This window comes from Mesoplodon bidens (assembly GCF_964165515.1).
Source record: "Mesoplodon bidens genome assembly, chromosome: 13".
Taxonomy (NCBI): Eukaryota; Metazoa; Chordata; class Mammalia; order Artiodactyla; family Ziphiidae; genus Mesoplodon; species Mesoplodon bidens.
In genome coordinates this window covers 20,373,145-20,393,837 of record NC_138169.1, presented here as the reverse complement: position 1 = coordinate 20,393,837, position 20,693 = coordinate 20,373,145, and the positions used below count along the sequence as shown (strand labels likewise).

The 20,693-nt window shown below is 51.1% G+C and overlaps 1 protein-coding gene across 1 annotated transcript in view; it reads right to left on the bottom strand.

Annotated features, from left to right (window-relative positions):
* Window positions 1-317: 317 nt before the first annotated feature.
* MYO18B (myosin XVIIIB) overlaps window positions 318-20,693 on the bottom strand; it is a 228,253-nt gene continuing 207,877 nt past the window's right edge. The window contains exons 42-43 of the mRNA XM_081251759.1: window positions 2,609-3,809; window positions 318-373 (exon numbers count right to left, since the gene is read on the bottom strand). Of these exons, the coding sequence (XP_081107885.1) occupies window positions 2,621-3,809 (1,189 nt within the window). The 3' untranslated portion in view covers window positions 318-373; window positions 2,609-2,620. The remainder of the gene's footprint in view (window positions 374-2,608; window positions 3,810-20,693) is intronic.

Sequence of the window (20,693 nt, the reverse complement as noted above, 5' to 3'; positions counted from 1 at the left end):
ATTGCATGTAGACACATAGGGAAAGAAACAGCAGTGTGCACCTGAAACTACAGTTTGCATTGGTTCCCTTCCTCGGAAGCCTTCTACCCCAAGGTGCACACCGTCAATCCTCCAGAGGCCTAGGTAACATGATCATAGAATAGAGAGAAAGCCCAGATGCCAAGAAGCCAACACTTTATTTGGTACAGACCTAGCATGCTGGGAGCCCCACGCCCCACAGGATGTGCCTCTGCTGGGCCCCTCTGGCCTCTTGAGGGTGGCCACATTGGCTGTGGACTCGGGGCCCCCAGGGAGGCCTGGCTGGTCTTTGTCTCTCTCTCCGGAACGTCGTGGGGTCGGGAAGCCTTCAAGGAGGGCAGTGTGTCGCAGGAGGCTGGAAACAAATGCAGGTCAGAGCTGAGAAATGGGGCCTGGGGAGTGTGTTTTGGTGGGTGGAAGCCCCTGGAGCCCATATTCCCAGGTGGCGTTACTGCAGCGATGTGCTGAGCGGAATGAGATAGGAGCGGGCAGAAGGGAAACGAGTGGAGGGAGCCTGAGAGACATCCTGAAGGGCCACCATTTCCAAGTGCAGGTACCGGACACGCACTGTGGCCGCTGGGGCAGTGCTCTGGGCTGGGGTCTCTGATTCACATGCCGCTCACAATGCGACTTCGGGTAGTTGGCATTATTACCCCCATTTTCCAGCTGAGAACACAGACGCTCAGCAAGGTTGCATCGCTCGGCAGTTACAGGGAAGAACTGAGCTCTGGGGGCTTGAGTGGTTCCGAATCCCATAACACATTTGTATCGTGGGCAACGGAGCTGTATTGTCGAGCTCAAGACTCCAGCGTACGAGTCAAAGGCGGAGGAGATTTTTAGGCAGGCGCTCCGTTATCACAGCGAGCGCTGCTGAGAGGGGGGAAGGGGAGCTGAGCTTTAAAAAAAAATGGCAGAGACAAGATGTTCTGTGACGGCGTCTGCTAAGCACTGTTCCCGTTCGGGACGTGTGCCCTTTACTTGGCCTTTGAAACTGCGTTCTGTGTCCCCAGAGCATAATAATGTAAATGAATATCAGATCTCTCCTCAGTAATTGAGAGCAGAGAGAAGGCCATGTTAAGTCAATTTAATTTGCTCTGATACAGTCCAAGCCCATCTCCGCGGAAGGGGCAATGGCTTTTTGATGGGCTGAGGGTGACTCTCAAAGTGACAGGACGTGTGGCTTGTTTGGGTCCAGGAGGCCTCTCGAAGGAGGGCTGGTGGCTGAGCCAGGTGTGGGCTGAGCACGACCACTTGACCACCTGAGCCTTGAGCCGCTGCGAGTTCTGAGCTTCAGTGACGTGGAGATTTACAGACGCTGGGGTGGGGGGCCCGCCACTGGGATGTGGGTTTGCATTGCATCTGAACCTGGAGGGAGGCTCTAACTCCCCCTCCGCTTCCCGGCCTGCCTCATGGGGCTTTGCATTTCAGTCAGGAGCTGTGAAGTGGAACACTCAGTGCCCTGGAGTCTGAAACATGCACTACGAGGCGCAGTCAGGGGCCAGCCTGGCCTCAAGGCAGAGAGCACTGGACTGGGAGTCAGGGTGGCTGGGTTGGTGGCAGACTCACTGGGTGACCTTGATCTTGAGGTCTTCCTTACTTGTCCAAGAGTGAGGTTGGAGTCTGAGAGTTCCAACCCCCCCTTTAGATGTGCGATTCTAAGCTCTGCCTCAGTTTGCCCTCCACAGAGGCAACCCCTTTGAAGACCCCGCTCCATCAGTGTGGCTCTGAGTTTACTCCCAAAGAGCCCTGGAATACGTGCCTAAGGAAAAGTGTCACCAACAAAAGTGTGGGGACGCTGGAGTTTCGAATCCCAGTTCTGCCTGGGTGATTCTGTACAAGTGACTTAACCTATATGATTCTCAGTTTGTCAACCTATAGAATGGGAATAAATCATACTCACCACCTCTTGGGGTAACTGTGGGCACCAAATGACTGCCTGATAAACACATTCAATCAACTGGAGCTGTTATTAGCAACGAATGTCTCTTCCTACACCTTTACTGCAGAGAAGTGCCAGGATCGGGAGAGGAGGAGAAGGCAGAGGGACGCACTGCTGCTCCCACAGTGTCGCTCTGGGATCTTTGTACTTGTCCCCTCCTCCCTCTTCTTGGGCCCCAGGTTCTCTTTACATATTTAATGCAAGAGTTGGACTTCACTAACATCAAGGCCTTGTCTACGCTAGCCTGACCCTCCCCCCATCCACCCAGGCTCTCCTGTCACTGTGTGGACAGATGCCTCCATGGCTCCCCCAGCACCAGGTGAAAGGAGCGCTGGAAAGAGAACAGGACAAGGGTGGGAAAACTTTAAAAGCCCAGAGCCTCCTTCAGCACCCTCCCCCCCGCCCCCCACAGGACCCTCACGCTTTCTGATGGGTCCGTATTTTCAAAAGCAGAGAAACCGGTGGCACCTAGTGAGGGCTTCTGATAAGTTTTGCATTTACCAGCAACACATTATTTGCATAAATAGCAACACATTATTTCAGTGAAAACCTAAAAGCAGTAGCAGCAACCGGTTGCCTCCAGGCTGCCAGACCTGGGTGGCCCACCTCGTTTCCTCCCCCCAGGAGGACAGGCCAGCCTGTCGCTGTTACCTGAGCTGGTTCCTACTTCTGTAGGTATTTCTTCATGATGCTCTCAACATCCTCCTCTTTCCTCCCTGTCCCCGGCTCTTTGATCTCGGGGGATGTTCTCTCACCACCGTCACCCTCCAGCCGTGGGATTCTCGGCCGACTCTTGATGCTGTCGGCGCTTTTGAAGGACACGATGGAGCTGGAGGAAGAGGATGAGTCGGAGAGGTGAGCGGGGTCCTCCTTGGACTCCGGGCTCCATTTCAAAACGGTGGTGATCCCTGAGAGAAAGCCCCTGTCGGCCTCATCCGTCTCAAAGCGGACGCTTGAACGCTGTGAACTGTCTTGCCCATCTCTGGCTGCTCGGGCCAAGGACGTAGGCGTCTCGGGCTTCCGGATGGCCGGGAGGAAGTCATCGAAACCCACTTGGGGCTTGCGTTCATAGTTGAGGTTCGGGACCTTCCAGCTGAATGGGTCGCTGCCCAGGGGGTCCCCCATCAGGTGTGCAAACTGGCGGTTCTGGAAGACGAGCGGCTCCTTCCCGAGCTCTGGACAGCCCGCATCTTCCAGCGAGGACTCCAGACAGCGCCTCCGCGGGCGCAGCGTGGGCGACAAGAACGAGCGCCTAAGCGCCGTCGGGGAGCTCGGGGTCCTCCGCGAGCCGGGCCCCGATTCCAGAAGGGACTCGCAGGAACTGAAGCGGGTCTTCAGCTTCTCGGGCGGCGGGCTGGGGCCCCCCACGCTCTTCGAGGAGATGCACTTCAGGCTGGTGGACCGCAGCAGCCCGGCCGACGCGTCCAGGCCCTCAGACTCGGCCCCGGCCCTCAGAGCCAGAGCGCCCTCGTCGCTGCCGGTCCTGGCCCTCCGCAGCGTGGACGCCCCGGTGGTCTGGTAGATGGGAAGGGTGGGCCAGTCCTCCAGGCCCAGCGGCGACCCCCGGCCCCTCTGTGCTCTCTTCCTCCGGAGCCCTTCCACGAACTCTGACAGGGCGGCTGACGGGCTGGGCAGCTTGTCCCTGGGCCGCGGGGACGCGTCTCCACTCCGGGAAGACGTGGAGGAGGACAGCGCACCCGACCTCTCCGGGGGCTTTCTCTGGACGCCACACTCTTTGCCGTCCCCGAAGTGGCCGTACTTTCCTCGGCGGAGGGAGAGCGGGGAGGCGGCCTTGTCCCCCGAGGTCCTGCCGTGGGCGTCCCGGGCCCCGTCGCTGGCCTCCTCCTGGATCCTGCGCCAAGAAGAAACCCGCCGTCAGCGGACACCGTGCCATCTCCACAGTCGGCGCGACTGAGCCCCAGAGCGCGGGCACTAATACTATTTTTCTTTGGAAATGCTGACCCCACCTGCACCCTCCAACGAACCGTACGATTTAATGCGCAGACTCAAGCCGTGTAAATGATTTCTCGTCGCTTTCTGAAATGCAATTTCTGTCTATAATTAAACCTGACTAAGTACGTTTGAGTAGATTAAAACTGCACCTCTGACAGATGACTCAGATTTACGAGGCATCATCTCTGACATGATAGGACCTGTCACCACACAGCCTGCTGTGAAATAGGTAATTTGCTTCTTGAAGACTCAGGGGCACCTACGGTAAGTTATTTATTTATTTAGGGCCAAGCCCGGAGGACAGCCCCACCAAGCAGAGCTTGCTAGAGCCAGTGACCCAAATATGCATCTGAATGAGATGCTCCGAGACACTTCTGATTGTTTCATGGGATGGCGGTAGGATTAAAAACAAACAAACAACAAAAAAAATGGTCCTTCAAAAGGGAAACATCTACATCAAATCAACTTGAAACCAAGACTATACACAAGAGGACAGATGCTTTCTATTCTGGGACTGCCAGGCAGAGGCATCTTGCAGCAGCTGAGCCAAAACCACTCTGCCTCTGAAGAGTGGGAATCTCGCAGTGGGGCAAAATTATAGACTGTAAAACGAAAAGCAGGGCTTAAAGGAGAGAGACTGGAACCCATCCACTGTTCTTTAAAAAATAAAATCTATTTGTCCTCCCTCTAAGACCAACGACCTCCTTCCCAGACAACAGCAAAGCTGTAATTTATAAAAAAGCAAGAAGGGGCGCCAAATGTCATAGTTCGGGCGTGGCGGCCAGGGCCAGGGCTCGGCCTGAAGAAGGTGGGAGCAACGGTGATGCCGGTTCCCAGCCGTCAGCCCCCGCTTGCTGCTCTGTCACGACAGGAATGATTACAAGAGCCAGCCTCCTACACATAAAGGTTGGAAGTCTGGCACAAGACTGAGGAAGGTGTCCTGCTCACCACAGTCTGATGACCACCATTTCCATCCCCGGACCACGCAGGATAGTTTAGAAGAAAAAGAGCTGACCACAGTGACCCAAAGGACTTTTCAGTCTCAGGAGGAGCCAAGCCCATGGCCCCTGGAGGTGATGTCAGGAGTGGAGAGTACAGACAGGGTAGGGGGTTGGGATCTTTTTCAGGGACCTGGGTGGGGACCTAGGCACTGCCTTCCTGAGCTCCCACCATCCCATAAGCCTCTCTCTTCTGATGCTAGCAGGAGCCTCCCCTGACCCAGGACCATGGCGATGATACTCTGTGAAAAGGTTCCATGAGTGACAGGCACAGGCCTGGCTGCGCTCACCTGTCCCTCCTCATGCCCTAGGTCAGCTAGGTGGAGAGGATCAGTGTAACAGTCTGGGGGCGGGGAGGAGACCACGAGATGGATCCCAAGGTAGGCGTGTAGACGCGCTGCCTCCATCACGCACTGTCCTCACTATCCTTAGTCTTCCAGGGGGCTCAGGCTCCCGACCCCCTCCCCAACCTCCTGTCTTGTTGAGTTAGCCCCTGGCTCACTCTGCTGCAGCCACACAGGTCTCCTGGGACAGGCCATGCTCTTCCAGCCTCCGGGGTTTGCATTTGCTGCTCCCTTTGTTGGATGCACTCCTTCCCCCTCCTCCTAGCCCAGGTCACCGTCCTGATCTCACAAGAAGATCAAAGGGAGGGAAGAAAAGTCCTGGGCCCCGCGCTGGGCACCTAGCTCCCCAAGTAATTGTTAACGGTTATGATGAATAATAATCGATAATGAATGGCTATTAATCATCAATAATTAGTCGTTAGGGCTCATTACGATTACTGCTAACAACCTCTGGGTCTCTGGAGCCTAACCCACCACCGGGCTCCACGAAAGCCTCATGTGAAGTCCCAAGAGGAGTGGGCAGGAGAATGAACGGGCAGGTGACCCTGCGTCCCATCACTCCCGGCAAAGGCTGGCCCCCATGTGCTCAAACAAAAGCCTCGCAATTTGCCCAGAGCAGCTGCTCCCTTCCTATTTCTTGCCTGTCACCTTCCATCTCCGTCACAGCTGGACGCAGGCCGGGAAGGGAGCTGGAGAGCTCCTGTGTGATTACCGGAAGGGGTGTTTGTCAACATCATCACTTTAGAATCGCTCCCCTAACACATGGCAAGATGGCATTCACATGCCTTTCTTTCTTTCTCTTCTTCATCTTTTTTTTTTTTTTAATAAACAGCTTGGAGCTGCCAGGGGCACTGGGCTGCTGCAGAGCTGACAAAAGTCATTTCCGTCCTGTCTTGGCCCTGAAAGGAGGCGGACGTGATGAATGTGTCTTGGGCGCTCGGTCTCCTCCATCATCTGTCACGTGGGGATGGCAGCACCCAGGGCTCCTGTTGCCGGGCCTCCTGGGACTCTGCCATCCCACTCACCCCAGCTCCCCTCTGGCTGCAGAGGCCGAGACAGGGAGGGAAGAGAAGCTACAGGAGGAGAGGGTGGAGGGGGGTGGAGGAGAGGAAGCAGGGGAAAAGGGCAGAAGGAGAGGGGGGGGAACCCCAGCTCTCCAGCCTGTGCTGTTGAGACCCTGCCGAGTCTCATCTCTACACCCTGACTCGGCACTGTGCCCAGCACACAGCAGGTGCTCAGTAAGTGTTGTCGAACTGAGTCAAGTCTACCTTGGAAATCAAGTCTCCGAGGAAGAGAAAGTAGGTAGGATGAGGAAAGTGGAGGAGGAGCAAAAAGAAGCGGGGAGAAGTAGAAGCAGGACCAACAAGAGAGAAGGTGAAGTGAGAACGGATGTGGGGATGGAGAGGAAGAGACCGGTGGCGATGGAGGTGGCGAAGGAAGAGGGAGGCTGAGGGCAAGGCCAGGGGGACAGAGGGGAGGGCCGCAGATGGGGTGTGGGCTGGCAGCTGAGGACCGGCCTTCCTCATCTCTGACCACAAGGTGGGACAGGCTGGGGGCACACGAATCCATCAGCAGCCCAGGAGTGGAGTCTGGAGGTCGCAGCCCATGTGTGCTGCTGTCCAGGCGCAGAGGACACAGGCTCGCTGGGCTGGAGCCATGGGGGACCTCGGCTGGGCCAGACCAGCGGAGATGTGCCCGCCTTCCCCAAGGCCCACCAGGAGCAGCATCTTCCAGAAGGCACAGCCACTCAGGGCCCACCTGGCTGCCACCAACTACTGATCACGGAGCCCTGCTGGGGGCCCAAGTGTTGATGTCACGGGGTGGAGTGGGCAGGGTCCCTCCTTCTGGAGTGGTCTGGTTGGTGCCTTCAGAGCCTCAGCTGGTGGGCCTGAAACCAGAACACAGTCCAGGCAGTGCAGACTCAGTGGGGGAGGGCAGAGAGGACTGGGAGAGGGGGCAGATCGAGGGGGGAGGGCGGGGAGATGGGGAAGGGGTGGGGGAGGAGGAGAGAAAGAAAGAGGCCTCGTCTCGGCTGAGCGCTGCCTCCTGGCTTTACCACCCAGAAATCCACCCACGCCTCTGCAGCATCTTTTTCGATTTCCTGTCTGCTCCACCACTCCAAGGGAGAAGTTTGCTGCATCCACTCCTTTCTGTGTGGAGACCGCAGAACTGAATCTGAATGCAGATGCCCTCTTGCAAGCTTCAGGGTGTGGGTTCCAGCTCTGCTGTCTGGGTCACGGTGATCCTCTCCGTTTCTGCCCTGGCTCTGGACACTTCAAGCACATTCCCCCGTCTTCCTCCAGGGGCCTGGGAAGACTCATTTTTTTTTCCCAGTTGTCCTCACGGGACGGCTCAGCTCAGGTGGAACTCCCTTCCATCGGCATCGCGTGATGGATGGATGGTGGCTAATCAAGACGCTGCTGTGCCTGCCTCAGCCAGGGAGAGATGTGGTGCACAGGAGGTGCTCCGAGGCTCTGGGAGACGGGTGCAGACACGAGCTAGGCGGGGGCACTGTGATTCTCTGAGAAGGACTCCAGAAACATCTTGGGAACTTCTGCACCTGCCCCTCAGTCTATCCCAACAGGAAGAGGCTTCTAGCATACCTGCCTGATAAGGAGCCAGCAGCATTCCTGGGCATCCAGCCACACAGGCTCCAGGCTGGGTCTGAAAGAGTTACCCCTGGCAGAGCACCTACTGTGTGCTGGGCGCCGTGCTGCTGCCATGGATACAGGGGAGAACAAGCACCTGCCTGCAAGGAGCTGACCGCCACGTCCGTTTATAACCTCGACGCCCACCCTGTGGGGTAGGAGTTGTGAGCTCCGGGCACAGTGAGGCGGGGTGGCACACACAGTTGGGAGTAGCAGAGGTGGGGTTCCAACCCCACAGCCAGCAGCACCCTTCTCTGGAAACTTCCTCCACACTCTGTGATGTGATACAGGGTTAAGAAGTATCTCCGATGTCACCTTACCAGGTAACATCTGTCCCTTGGAGTCTAGTCTGGTTCTGCCACTCACTAGCCACTCACTTGCCTTGGGATAGTCACCTAACTTCTCTAGGCCTCAGTTTCTTCAGCTGTACAATGGGGGGAAACCAGGTCAACCCTGCAATGTTGCGGAGATAAGAGAGAGCTCCGGGAGGGCAAGAGTTTTTGTCTGTTGCATTCACTGCTCTACTCCTGTGCCTAGAACAGTGTCTGAGCACACAGTAGGCATTCGGTAAACATCTGTTGAGTGAATGAGTGGAGTGCCAGAGCCCTAGCACACAGTAGGTGCTCACTAAATATGTATTGGATGAATGAGTGGACCTTGAGTCCTCTGGTGCATAGTAGGCATCTGATAAATGTCCACTAAGTGAATTGATGAACAAAAGGATATATACGAATACTGTAGCTTTGTGGTATAGTCTGAAGTCAGGGAGTCTGATTCCTCCAGTTCCGTCTTTCTTTCTCTAGATTGCTTTGGATATTTGGGGTCTTTTGTGTTTCCATATAAATTAAAAAAATTTTTGCTCTGGTTCTGTGACAAATGCCATTGGTCGTTTAATAGGGATTGCACTGAATCTGTAGATTGCCTTGGGTAGTACAGACTTTTTGACAATATTGACTCTTCCAATCCAAGAACATGATATATCTTTCCATCTGTTTGTGTTGTCTTCCATTTCTTTCATCAGCATCTTACAGTTTTCAGAGTAGAGGTCTTTTGTCTCCTTAGGTAGCTTTATTCCTAGGTATTTTATTCTTCTTGAGGCGATGGTAAATGGGATTGTTTCCTTAATTTCTCTTTCTGATCTTTCATTGTTAGTGTATAGGAATGCAAGAAATTTCTGTGTATTAATTTTGTATCCTGCAACTTTACTGAATTCATTGATGAGCTCTAGTAGTTTTCTGGTAGCATCTTTAGGATTTTCTATGTATAGTATCATGTCATCCGCAAACAGGGACAGTTTTACTTCTTTTCCAATTTGGATTCCTTTTATTTCTTTTTCTCTAAGTATTGGTGGCTCACATGTATGAAGGCCTATTAGATAAATCAGGATATGGTCATGCAGAAATGCTGGGATTTTTACTCTTTCTAACCTGCAAGGCTAAGAATCCGGGCTTCAGGAAGCAGACAGGCCTGGGTTCAAACCCTAGCTCTGTCCCTTCCTAGCCAGGTACCTTGTGAAGCCTCGCTGTGACAGTGGGAACAGTAACTCCCAACCTCACAGAGACGACGTACGTCATCGGGACAGTCAGTACACATGAGCGTAGCCCACGTACACCTCCACCTGCCCCCAGCTCTTCATGCCAGGTGGATTCCGGTGCAATTGAACTTGCATATATATTACTTATTCATTTCAAAACATTACTACTAATAAATATATGCTTAAAATCTTAATGATTGTTTTTCAATTAATGGCCCCTCCCATCAGGTTAGATTAGATTGAGGATCGAGTGCAGATGTTCAAGAATAAACAATTCCTAGGTCTGAGCCTGCTCTGAGCAGCACAGAAAAGGGGTGAGGATACCCAAGCGGTCTGTTCAGCCTCAGAGCAAGCCAGATGCTGACACACGTGTCTCCAAGTCGGGCCACACCCCATCCCCTGACAGGCCATCCTGTGAATGCGGCTCCATCGTTTTCTCTCTAGTGCTTACCATAGCAGTAGACATTCCATGAATACTGGGTGAAGGAAAAAATGCATGTACTTTGTATGTATCATCTCATCAGGATGTGGATGATCACCCCATCTTTCAGATGAGGAAACTGAGGCTCACCAGTGAGAAGCCATCTGCTCGAGGCTCACACTGCTCAGTGGCAGGGCCTGGATCTGAAGCCATTGCTTTGTCCTTCCACAACATCACACCCGCCCCAGGCAGAAAGCTAAGAGGAAACCTCAACCACTGGAACTCATGTCTACACACATACATTGTTCAAAATCCACTGAGACACAATGAGCAAAACAGAGAGAGGCTCAAGTCAGGGAGACGCTGGCTTCACTGGCACTAGTAACAGTCACACAATAAAAACCAGAATTCCCAGGTCTGAGTCTGAGCAGAGCCTGAGCCAACGGTAACTACAGGAAACTCGATGCAGACTTAATGACGCCATGAATCATCCCCAAAGACATGCTATCACCCCTCCATTCTTCATCAACACCCTGAAATTAAAGAGGAAATTTAAAATGTATCGATGTTCTTTAACATCGAGGTCTGGATGGGAAACCAGATGTCCTTTGAAGATGGCCGGAAGGTACCGTAACCGAGTCCAACACAGCAGCTGATGGTCTATAATAGAAGCTGACATGGTACCCAACACTGTGTCTGATGCGGTAGGAAACACGAGACACTTATTAAGTCCCTAGAGTGTGCAGGTGAATTCTGCATCATGAGAGCCACTGTATATTGCGCCTTCAGGCTCTGCAGACGTTATTCAGTTTTATCTTCACGACAGTCCTCTAAGTCAGCAACTCTTATAACCTTCCTATTTCACAAATGAGGCTCAGGAAGGATAAGTAATTTGTCATGGAATACACGGGAGAAACATGAATTTAAGCCAAGGGATCCAGCTTCGGATTCACGTGTCCTGACCACTCGACTCTGCTGCCCGCTATTGCCTTTGACTGTTCCATTTTACAGAGTTAGACACGGAGGCTCGGAGGGCAGGTGGGGAGGAGGGAGCAGAGCGGAGGCTCTCACCTCGGCCTCGCGGACCACGTATCACCACGGCGCTCGGCTGAGCCCCTCACAGCAGAAGACGGGCTGCCGCAGCCTTCCGGAGGGCACACTGTGGGTGTGGCCTCGGGATCAACCCACGCAGAGGAGTCAGCAGTGCGGGCAGCTCCAGGTGCACTGGGAACCGTGGACGGTAAAACGCGGCAGGAGGCTGGCAAGGGAGAGGCGAGGGGCTGGGGCCTGAGGGCACAGCCTTTCTGGAGGCGGCGGGGCTCAGTCAGGCTTTCGGAAGAGGGGTAGGATCTGGGGGTGGGAGGGGCTGAGGAAGACACCCCAAGTAGAAGAGCCCTCCTACCAGCTTATTCAGTGGTTTCTGCAAAACCCTGGACCAGCAAGGGCTGATGTCTACATTTCACAGGCAGAGACACTAGGGCTTAGAAAGGCCACTGGGCTGAAGAGAAAGACTCGAAACAAGGAGGAGGCCACGGGGGTGCGATGCCCAGGGAGGCCTGCTTGATGGCAAGCAGGAAAGCTGTGGGATAAGCAGCAGAGAGGCCCTCCGCCTGGTTATTTCTGGCCTGAAGGTGCAGAGACTTGAGTCAGGAAGCAGACTCTGTAAATACCCTATATTCCTTATAATATATATATATATATATATATTTTTTTTGTGTGTGTGTGTGTGTGTGTGTGTGTGCGGTACGCGGGCCTCTCGCTGTTGTGGCCTCTCCCGTTGCGGAGCACAGGCTCCAGACGCGCAGGCTCAGCGGCCATGGCTCACGGGCCCAGCTGCTCCACGGCATGTGGGATCTTCCTGGACCGGGGCACAAACCCGTGTCCCTTGCATCGGCAGGCGGACTCAACCACTGCGCTACCAGGGAAGCCCCGACCAGTGGGTTTTGAACAGAGTTGCCATCAGAATCATGCCTGAAATTCTACCAAAAAAATCCGTTTCAATGGGGGCGGGGAGGTAAGGGGACCATTCTAGTTTAAAAGAGACTAAGGACTAATGGAAGATGTTAATAAGAGGGGAAACTGAGGGTAGGAAGACAGAGACGGGGGAATATGGGCGCTCTGTTCTTTCAGCTCAATTTTTCTGTAAGTCTAAACCTTCTCTAAAAAAATAAGTCTATTTACTTTTTTTTTTTAAAGAGACAGACCCAAAGAAACAAAACAACGAGATGCAATGAGTGCCCTTAATAGGATTCTTCTTTCAAAAAGTACAGTGATACAACTTCAGAACGGTTGGGTTAATATGAATGTTGGTATTTTGGATGATTCAGTGGATTTGTTCATTGTTTTAGCTGCAATAATGGTGCAAATAGTTAGGAAACGTCCTTCTTCGCAGGATAAAGATGTGAAATTATCTTAAGGAGAACTGTCATGATGTTTTCAACTTACTTTCACATTGTTGGGCATAAAAAATGTGTTTAGATATAGACAGAAGTAGAGAAGAAGGTAAAGATAGAAATAAATATAAAAAAAAAAAACTGTTGCCCAGACACCTTCATTGTTTAAAAAAAAAAAAAAAAAAAAAAAAGAAGGAGGAGAAAGGAGGAGAGAGAGAGGGAAAGGGGAAGGAAAGGACACTTTACGGGGGATTCTATTGACTGATAAAAAACAAAAAAAGAAAAGCAAACATTTTTACTCGCCCTTCAATGTTCAGCCCCACTGCAGCCACCTCCAGAAGCCTTCGCCCACCTCCCAGGCTGGGCTAGGGGTCTCCTCTGGTTCCTACAGCCCCTGTGCTCCCCCAGCCTCTATCCTATAATTGTTTGCTTGCTTGTTTGTAACTCCCAACAAGACTGTTAATTCTGAACTAGACTGTATTTTTCTTCTGTGAATTCCCAGGATCTAGAAGAGTCCCTTAAGGGAAGTCCGTGGAGTGGAAAGGGTGAAGGAATGGAGGAACAGAAAGATGAGGGATTGTGGGAACGAAGAAAGAGGGGCCAAAGGCTCCATCTGGCTCATCCGGCTGCTTCATTCAGACCCCAGCAGCCCCACTTATGGGTCAGCCAAACCCACTTCTCTGAGATTAAAACCAAGAGACTCAAAACCAACTTCCAGTACACAACCTAGAGGGGATTCCTCCTATGTCGAAACCCAATCCAAAGCCTGGTTTTATTTCTAGAGAATTTTATCAACTTCAGAATTGAGAGGGAGCTGGAACCACATCTGGTTTGAACCCCTCATTGTCCCCCTGGAAAAACAGAGAAGGAGAGAGCCTCCGGGGTTCACAATCTGATGAGACGGGAAAGTACTGGCTCTCAAACTTGAGCCTGCCCTCTGATACAACCTCCAAAGTGTCCTGAAAGAACACACTGCGTATGTAAAGTAATCAAATCGGATTAGAGATTCAACTTGGGTTCAACAGATTTTAAATAAATTTTCAATGCTTTCTTTCACTTTCTATGCATAGACATTAGCTCAGCTGAGTACTGTACAATGGCAATAACCACATAAAATCTCTGACTTATTCATAACAGCACCCAGTTCATCATAAAAATGTAGCTTTAAGCGAATGGAAGTTACCCGTCCATCCACTCCTCCTTTTAGCCATTCAGAATCATTTTCTGAGTGCCATGATGCCAGCTGCTGCTGACACTGAGGTGAATGAACCTTGCATTCAAGAAGCTTATAGTCTAGAGGGGAAGGCAGTTCACCAACGTATGACTGGAGGTAAGTACCGAGTGACCCTTCATGTCCTCCTGGGCACAGAAACTAAGGAAGAAACGTTTACTGAGCAAAAGGAGTAGAAAAGTCTCACTCAGCATCCAGCTTGATAGTCTAGCTTGTATCAGAGAAAACTGCTACTTAGGAAAAACAGAAAAGCTAAATTTAAACTTAAAGGCATTGGAGAGTTCAAAAAATAGGCTTATCTAAATTCAGAGCAGAAATTAGGATGGTGGTTACCTTTGAGTAAGGAGGAGGTCACGACTGGACCAGATACAAGAAGGTGTTAGGGGGCTAGCAACGGTCTGGTTTCGATTTTGGTAGTTATTACAAAGGTATGACCAATTTTTGAAAATTTCAAAAGATGCAGTTTCCAGTATGTATGCTTTGATAAATTTACTTAACAGAAGTTTAGCTCAGTTAGAGAACCGCAGATACTACAAGAACGTTCTGAACTATGAGTGATTAATCCAAATGGTTTTACGCAAACTTGCATATAACTTAGGTGAGCCTCAAAATTCCTGAAAGATTTGCAGATCTATCGTATAAGACCTGTAGCTCTGGACAGAAAACAGCCCTCCTTCCCATGGAAGCCTGTCCAAGAGTGATGCTGGCTCCAAAGATAAACCCCGGACAGAGCCAGGCTTCTCCTGCCCCTCACTTGCTCAGGCCTTGGGTCCATGGTTAGTACGTTTGCATTGAAAATTTCCATGCTTCCAGTTTCCACATCTGGCCCACTAATCTTCTTAATACTGATAAAACTGAAAAGAACCCTTTTGTCCTAGGAAGACATAGAACCAGTTTCATGAGAGGCTCATTCATTAAGTACATTCAGGATGGATTAAAATGATCCTGAGCTTGGGGCTTCCCTGGTGGCGCAGTGGTTGAGAGTCCGCCTGCCGATGCAGGGGACGCGGGTTCGTGCCCCAGTCCGGGAAGATCCCACATGCCGCGGAGCAACTGGGCTCGTGAGCCATGGCCGCTGGGCCTCCGCGTCCAGAGGCTGTGCTCCGCAATGGGAGAGGCCACAGCGATGAGAGGCCTGTGTACCACAAAAAAAAATCCTGAGCTCTGGTTCTAAGAATGCAGAGACCAGTAAATAAATGTGCTATTGAAATAAGATTAGCAGTTGATGCTTAACCTACTTTGAGAACAAGCTGTTTTTAACGCCAAGTATCATCCATTCACATTTACATAATTAATGAACTAATTACAAACGAGTCTTATCTAATCATTTAAGCAGGTCTCACATGACCCATCCTTGCCCCCACTTCTGCAGTAGAGTAACTGCATTTCCTTGAAAGTAATACAACTTTATTTGAAAGACAATACCTTAGGGCTTCCCAGGTAGCTCAGTGGCTCCGTGGTTAAGAATCCACCTGCCAATGCAGGGGACACAGGTTCGAGCCCTGGTCTGGGAAGATCCCACATGCCGCAGAGCAACTAAACCTGTGTACCACAACTACTGAGCCTGCACTCTAGAGCCCGCAAGCCACAACTACTGAGCCCACGTGCCACAACTACTGAAGCCCTCGCACCTAGAGCCCGTGCTCCGCGACAAGAGAAGCCACCGCAATGAGAAGCCCGCGCACCGCAACAAAGAGTAGCCCCCGCTCGCCGCGACTAGAGAAAGCCCACGCACAGCAACAAAGACCCAACGCAGACAAAAAAAGACAAAAAAAACAAACGAAAACCCCCCTATAGTTTAGACCTTTTTACTGATTCAGGCCAGCCTTATCCTACATAAAAATCCACGGGGGCTGATCAAAGGAGGATGGTGGTGTCTAAATCTTTTGCTTTTTTTCTTTAAATTTATTTATATGGTTGAGCGGGGTCTCGTTTGCGGCGCGGGGTCTTGGTTGTGGCTCGGGCGCCTCAGTTGGGGCACTCGAACTCTCAGTTGCGGCATGCATGTGGGATCTAGTTCCCTGACCAGGGATCGAACCCCGGCCCCCTGCATTGGGAACACGGAGTCCTATCCCCTATGCCACCAGGGAAGTCCCTCTTTTACTTTTAAACTAAGAACCACAAGCCAAGAGTATGGGGCTGTAAATGTTTACAGAAAGCAAATTTTTCCCTGAAAAAGGAAAAGTTGTAATGCCGTCTTTTAGCCAAATGAAAAAGCAGTTGTGTTAAATCAGTACCAAAGCAAATGATACGTACAACAGTAATTAGCGAAGATTACACAGTAATTAAAATCACGATGATTATGTGAGTGAGAATAATTTATACAATAATCTCCACGCTCACACTGCAATATGGTACAAGTCCAATAGCAACAGTGCAGAGCCATGTTTGGTAATAAATTCAAATCACAGCATCTCTAATTATGTGGTGACAGATCGGTCATTGAAATTGAGGGATAAATAAAGTCTCTGACCAGGATACACACAATTTTATTTGGACTTCCCAAGGCTACCAAATGGGGATCCCAAACACTCGAACACTCCCCATCCCTCCCCCAACAGAGCGAGCCCCAGACCATCAGGTTCCCCCACTATATTCCAAAAAGCCTTATTCCATGCTGCTAGCAACTTGCTCTGTGATACAAGACAGTTACCCCGTCTGGCAAAGCCACACTTGGCTCTTCATATCAGCACCATCCTTCTAATCACCCTATCGGAGTGATTAGAGAGGCCATCTAACTTCCATCCACTTGTCATTAATTTGCTCAATGCATGTTTATTGAACACCTACTATGTGCTAGACACTGTGGTGGGTGCTGAGGTAAGAAGGAAAAGAGAAAGCTTATGTCCTTAAACGGTTCACAGCCTAATGAGGGAGACAGACACCCGAACAGATGATGCTAACGTATTATGGAAAGTGCTATGGGAGAGGGAATCGTGGGGTCTGCAGAATCACGGCAGAGGGGCACGTGACCCAGCCAGGGAGTCAGCAAAGTCTCCTGAGGCAGGTGACACTTGAGCTGAGTCACAAATAAGAGTTCATGAGGTGAAGAAACATGGGAAGGGGGTCCAGTCAGAGCGAAAACCATGGACACAGGACCAAGGGTGGGAAACAACACAGCGTATGAGGGAGTAGCATAAACCATTTGGGGCACAAAGCATGAAGAAGAGATACAGGGACATGAGACCAGAGAAGCAGACAAGAGCCAGGTCACAGAGGGCACGGGAAGCCCACTAAGGTGCTTGAATTCCATCCTGTTCTATCCTGTAAGGCAGAGGTCACAAAAGGTTTTCTATAAAGGACAGATAGCATATATTTTTGGCTTTGGGGCCATACGATCTCTGTTGCAACTACTCGGTTTTGCCATCATAATGCAAAGGCAGTTATAAACGACATGTAAAATTTAAAAAAAACAAAAGCATGGCTGTTGATCCAATAAAACTTCACTTACAAAAGCAGGTCAAGGGCCATAGTTTGCCTGTGGGTGGTAGTTGGCTGACTCCTGCTGTAGGTGACGGGAAGCCACCGAAACCAGATTTTCATTTGAGAGAGATCATCCTGGCTGAAGCTCAGAGGAGGGACTAGAGGAGGGGGGCGGGTTGGAAGGTCTTTGCCAGAGTCTAGAACAGATATGATGGTAGCCTGACTTCAAGGTGCTAACAGTGACGATAGAGAGAAGTAAAAAGGGTCAAGAGTATTTGCTTGGCCACTTCCCTGGTGGTCCAGAGGTTAAGACTCCATGCTTCGACTACAGGGGACGTGGGTTCTATCCCAGGTTGGGGAAGTAAGATCCCACATGCCGCGCAGCCCAGCCCCCCCAAAAAACAACAAAAAAGCACTTGCTTAAAGTGGGGAGGGGCAGAATAAACAAGATTTAGGGATCAGCTGACCGGGGATGAGCAAGAGGGATGAGAGCCTCAGAGGAGTCGAGGGCGCCAGCTTGGGTGGCTCTGTGGATGACAGAACCACCAAATGATACTGATGACACTGGTGGGGGAAAGGGAGGAGTCTCCCCTTGGATACGCTGGTTCAGACACCAGGGAGACATCCAGGTGGCGAGCTTCTAAAGGTAGGCGGTTAGATATGATACACGCGTTTGAAACCTGGGAGAACGTTAAGAGCTGGAGGGCTAGATTTGGGGGTCATCCGCTTACGGTGAGGGAGTTAAAATCACAACAGGACTGCCTGGGACCAGGTGGAGAGAAAAACAGCAGGTGAGAGCAGCATTCTGTGATCCCCAGCACTGGCGGGGCTGGGGACAAGTTTGGGGAGCTCCAAGGAGCAGAAACACCTACAAGGCCGGGCAGGCAGGGAGTTCTGAGAAGTGTCTGACAGAGGCCAGTGCAGGAGAGAAGTCCAGAAAAAGATCAAGACTGGAGAACGTTCCCTGGTGTGTCCCTTTGGGAGCCGCTGACACGGTGAGAAAAGTTTCAGTGCAGTGGCGGGGGCAGGCTCAGGGCTGGAGGAAAGTGAGGCAGAAACGTGAGGTGAGTGAAGACGGTGCATGTAGGCCTTGCTTTGAAGAAGCTTGGCTCCAAAGGGAAGGGAAAGGTGATGGGTGAGGACACAGTTAGAACGGGGAGGACCCGAAGGTGCTTATAACCTGTGGAGGAAGGACAACCAGAAAGGCAGAAGCTGAGGATGCAGGAGGGAGAGGGGACGCTGGGCGCGCTGCAGGGGAGAAGGGGCAGCGGGATACGGATTCGACTTGAACAGGACTCGATCTTATCTTCTGAGACCGGGGGGAAGACGAGGGCAGAGAGAGACGGACTTATAGACACCACAGAAGTGCAGGCCATGAGTTTCTTTTCTTTGAATGAACCAGGAGTTCAGGGTGTCTCCTTAGAGTGAGGAATCAGGGCCGGAGGAAAGTCAGGATGGTTTGGAATAAATGTCCAGTAAAATGAAAGAAACAACGGACCAGTGATAAGACATCAGCATCTGAACAGCTGGTTCAATTAATGCCCATCAGTGCGTGGACCCCGCAGAACTGTGTGAGTGACCAAGGCTGGGGTTCTGTGGGACGTGGGGATGGGGGTCTAGACAGAAATGGGGCTTGGACCTGCCTTGGAAAGCCTGAGGTGCTGTGAGGCCCAGAGGGGAGAGAAGAGAAGCCTTTCCTGGAGCACTCTTCCAGCAGGGCAATGGCCTGGAGGGCAGGAGGGAGAGGCCAGGCACCCTGCAGGGCCGGGGAGAGCATACCAGCCCTGGACACCCTGGTACCACCTGCAGCCGGCCGTCAAGAGAGACTCCTGAGCCAAGCGTGGCTGCCACCCCCAAGCCCATAAACTCCCTCCCCGGGGGCCACGGAGATAATTTAGCATCTCCGTCACCAGAAGCTTTTGCATTTATCAGCGGCAGCTGCGTGATTCCTGGGCTGGAAATCATAAAGCTTTAGGTGTATTTCTCTTGAGCTGACATCCTCCTTATAAATAATACAAGGAATGCTTTTATTTTTTTGGCAGAAGACTGCTTTCTCTCTCTCTTCTCTTTTTAGAGTGACCTTCTTTCTCAGTCAAGTTTGGGAATGCCCAAGGGACTCATTTCTTGAGCCCTTTGATGGGCCAGGGAATACGGGGGGGGGGGGAGGTGCGGCGGGAGCACACAGGAGCCTTGTATGCTATCCTGCCTCCTCGCACAAACAACACCTGGATGATCTGGTGGCATCTAGTCAAGTTTAAAACGCAAATTCCCTTTGACCCAGAGAATCATTTGCCCGTATGCATAAGGATGTGTGCTTGTTTAAAAAAGGCTCACAAGTGAATAGCAAATATCCTGAACTCAACTAAAAGTGAAACAAGCAGACTGTAGTTTAATAAACCCATGGCATCATTTAAAGATCTTCTGCAGGAATGTAAAAGAATGAGATAGTCTTATGTGGACTGATAGGGAGAGATCTCCACGGTATATTGTTGAGGCAAAGAAGCACTTCGTAAGAATTTAGGTAGAGCATAATATACATAAAATAACATCATACCATTTATGTGTTTTAAAAGCCCATAAAAATGCTATGGATTTGCTACAAGTATATGTATGTTTATAAATACACAGAGAAAAATGTGGAAGGATACACGCCAAACTGAAGACGATGGATACCTTTGGGAAGGGAACTGAGGTTGGGGTGGTGGCCAAGAGGACTGTAGCCTTCTCAGATATAGTCTAAGTTCTTAAAAGGGAGAAGGATTTACAGATTATAAAGCTGGAGGTCAAGGCACCTGAACTCTGGGTTAGTCCTTACTGTAAGCTTAGGTAAGATATTTCCCCCTGCAGACCTCAGTTTTTCCCATTTATATAATGAGAGAGTTGGACTAATAATCCGGTGGTCCCTTTGAACTTAGAAGTTCTAGAACCTTTAAATTGTAAACGTATTCCAAGGACAGGGCTTAAAATTTTCAGGGCTTAATGCCATGGAATCTGGCACTCAGTAGGCACTTAATAAATATCTTTTGGATGGATGTTGAATGTTGAATAAGGATCCTTATACAGGTTTTTTTGTGTGTGTGTGATACGCGGGCCTCTCACTATTGTGGCCTCTCCCGTTGTGGAGCACGGGCTCCGGACACGCAGGCCCAGCGGCCATGGCTCACAGGCCCAGCCGCTCTGCGGCATGTGGGATCTTCCCAGACCAGGGCACGAACCCGTGTCCCCTGCATTGGCAGGCGGACTCTCAACCACTGCGCCACCAGGGAAGCCCTACAGTTTTAATATTAGTAATGGGCCAGCTCTTTGCCAGTAAACTCTGCCAGGTGAGTGATCCACCTCCTGGATAAAAGGAGTCATGGCAGTGTGGCAAACACAAATATAGGCTTCGGAGGCATTCAAACCTGGGTTCAAATCCTGCCTCTTTCACTTACTTGCTGAATGACATGGAGCAAATTTCTGACCCTGAGTCAGTCATTGATGAGCTATGACCAAGTACAGTTAGTATTTCTGCTCAAGTGTTGATGTTATGGTCAGCTATTCATTCAACAAACATTTATAGAGCACCATCTGTGTGCCAGCCCAAGGGACACCAACATGAAGAAAACTGACAAGGAGCTTATGGTCTCTTCTTGCCTCCTGCCCCACTGCTGTCCTTGACGCAGGCCCCTCTGCTCTGAACTGCAGCTGGACAAGCCTGAGGACTTGGGTGGGGAGCAGGCAGGAAAACGGGTACCAGGCTCTAGAGAGGGCTGCCTGGAGGTGTTGCCCGAGGTGCAGCTACAGGAACTGGG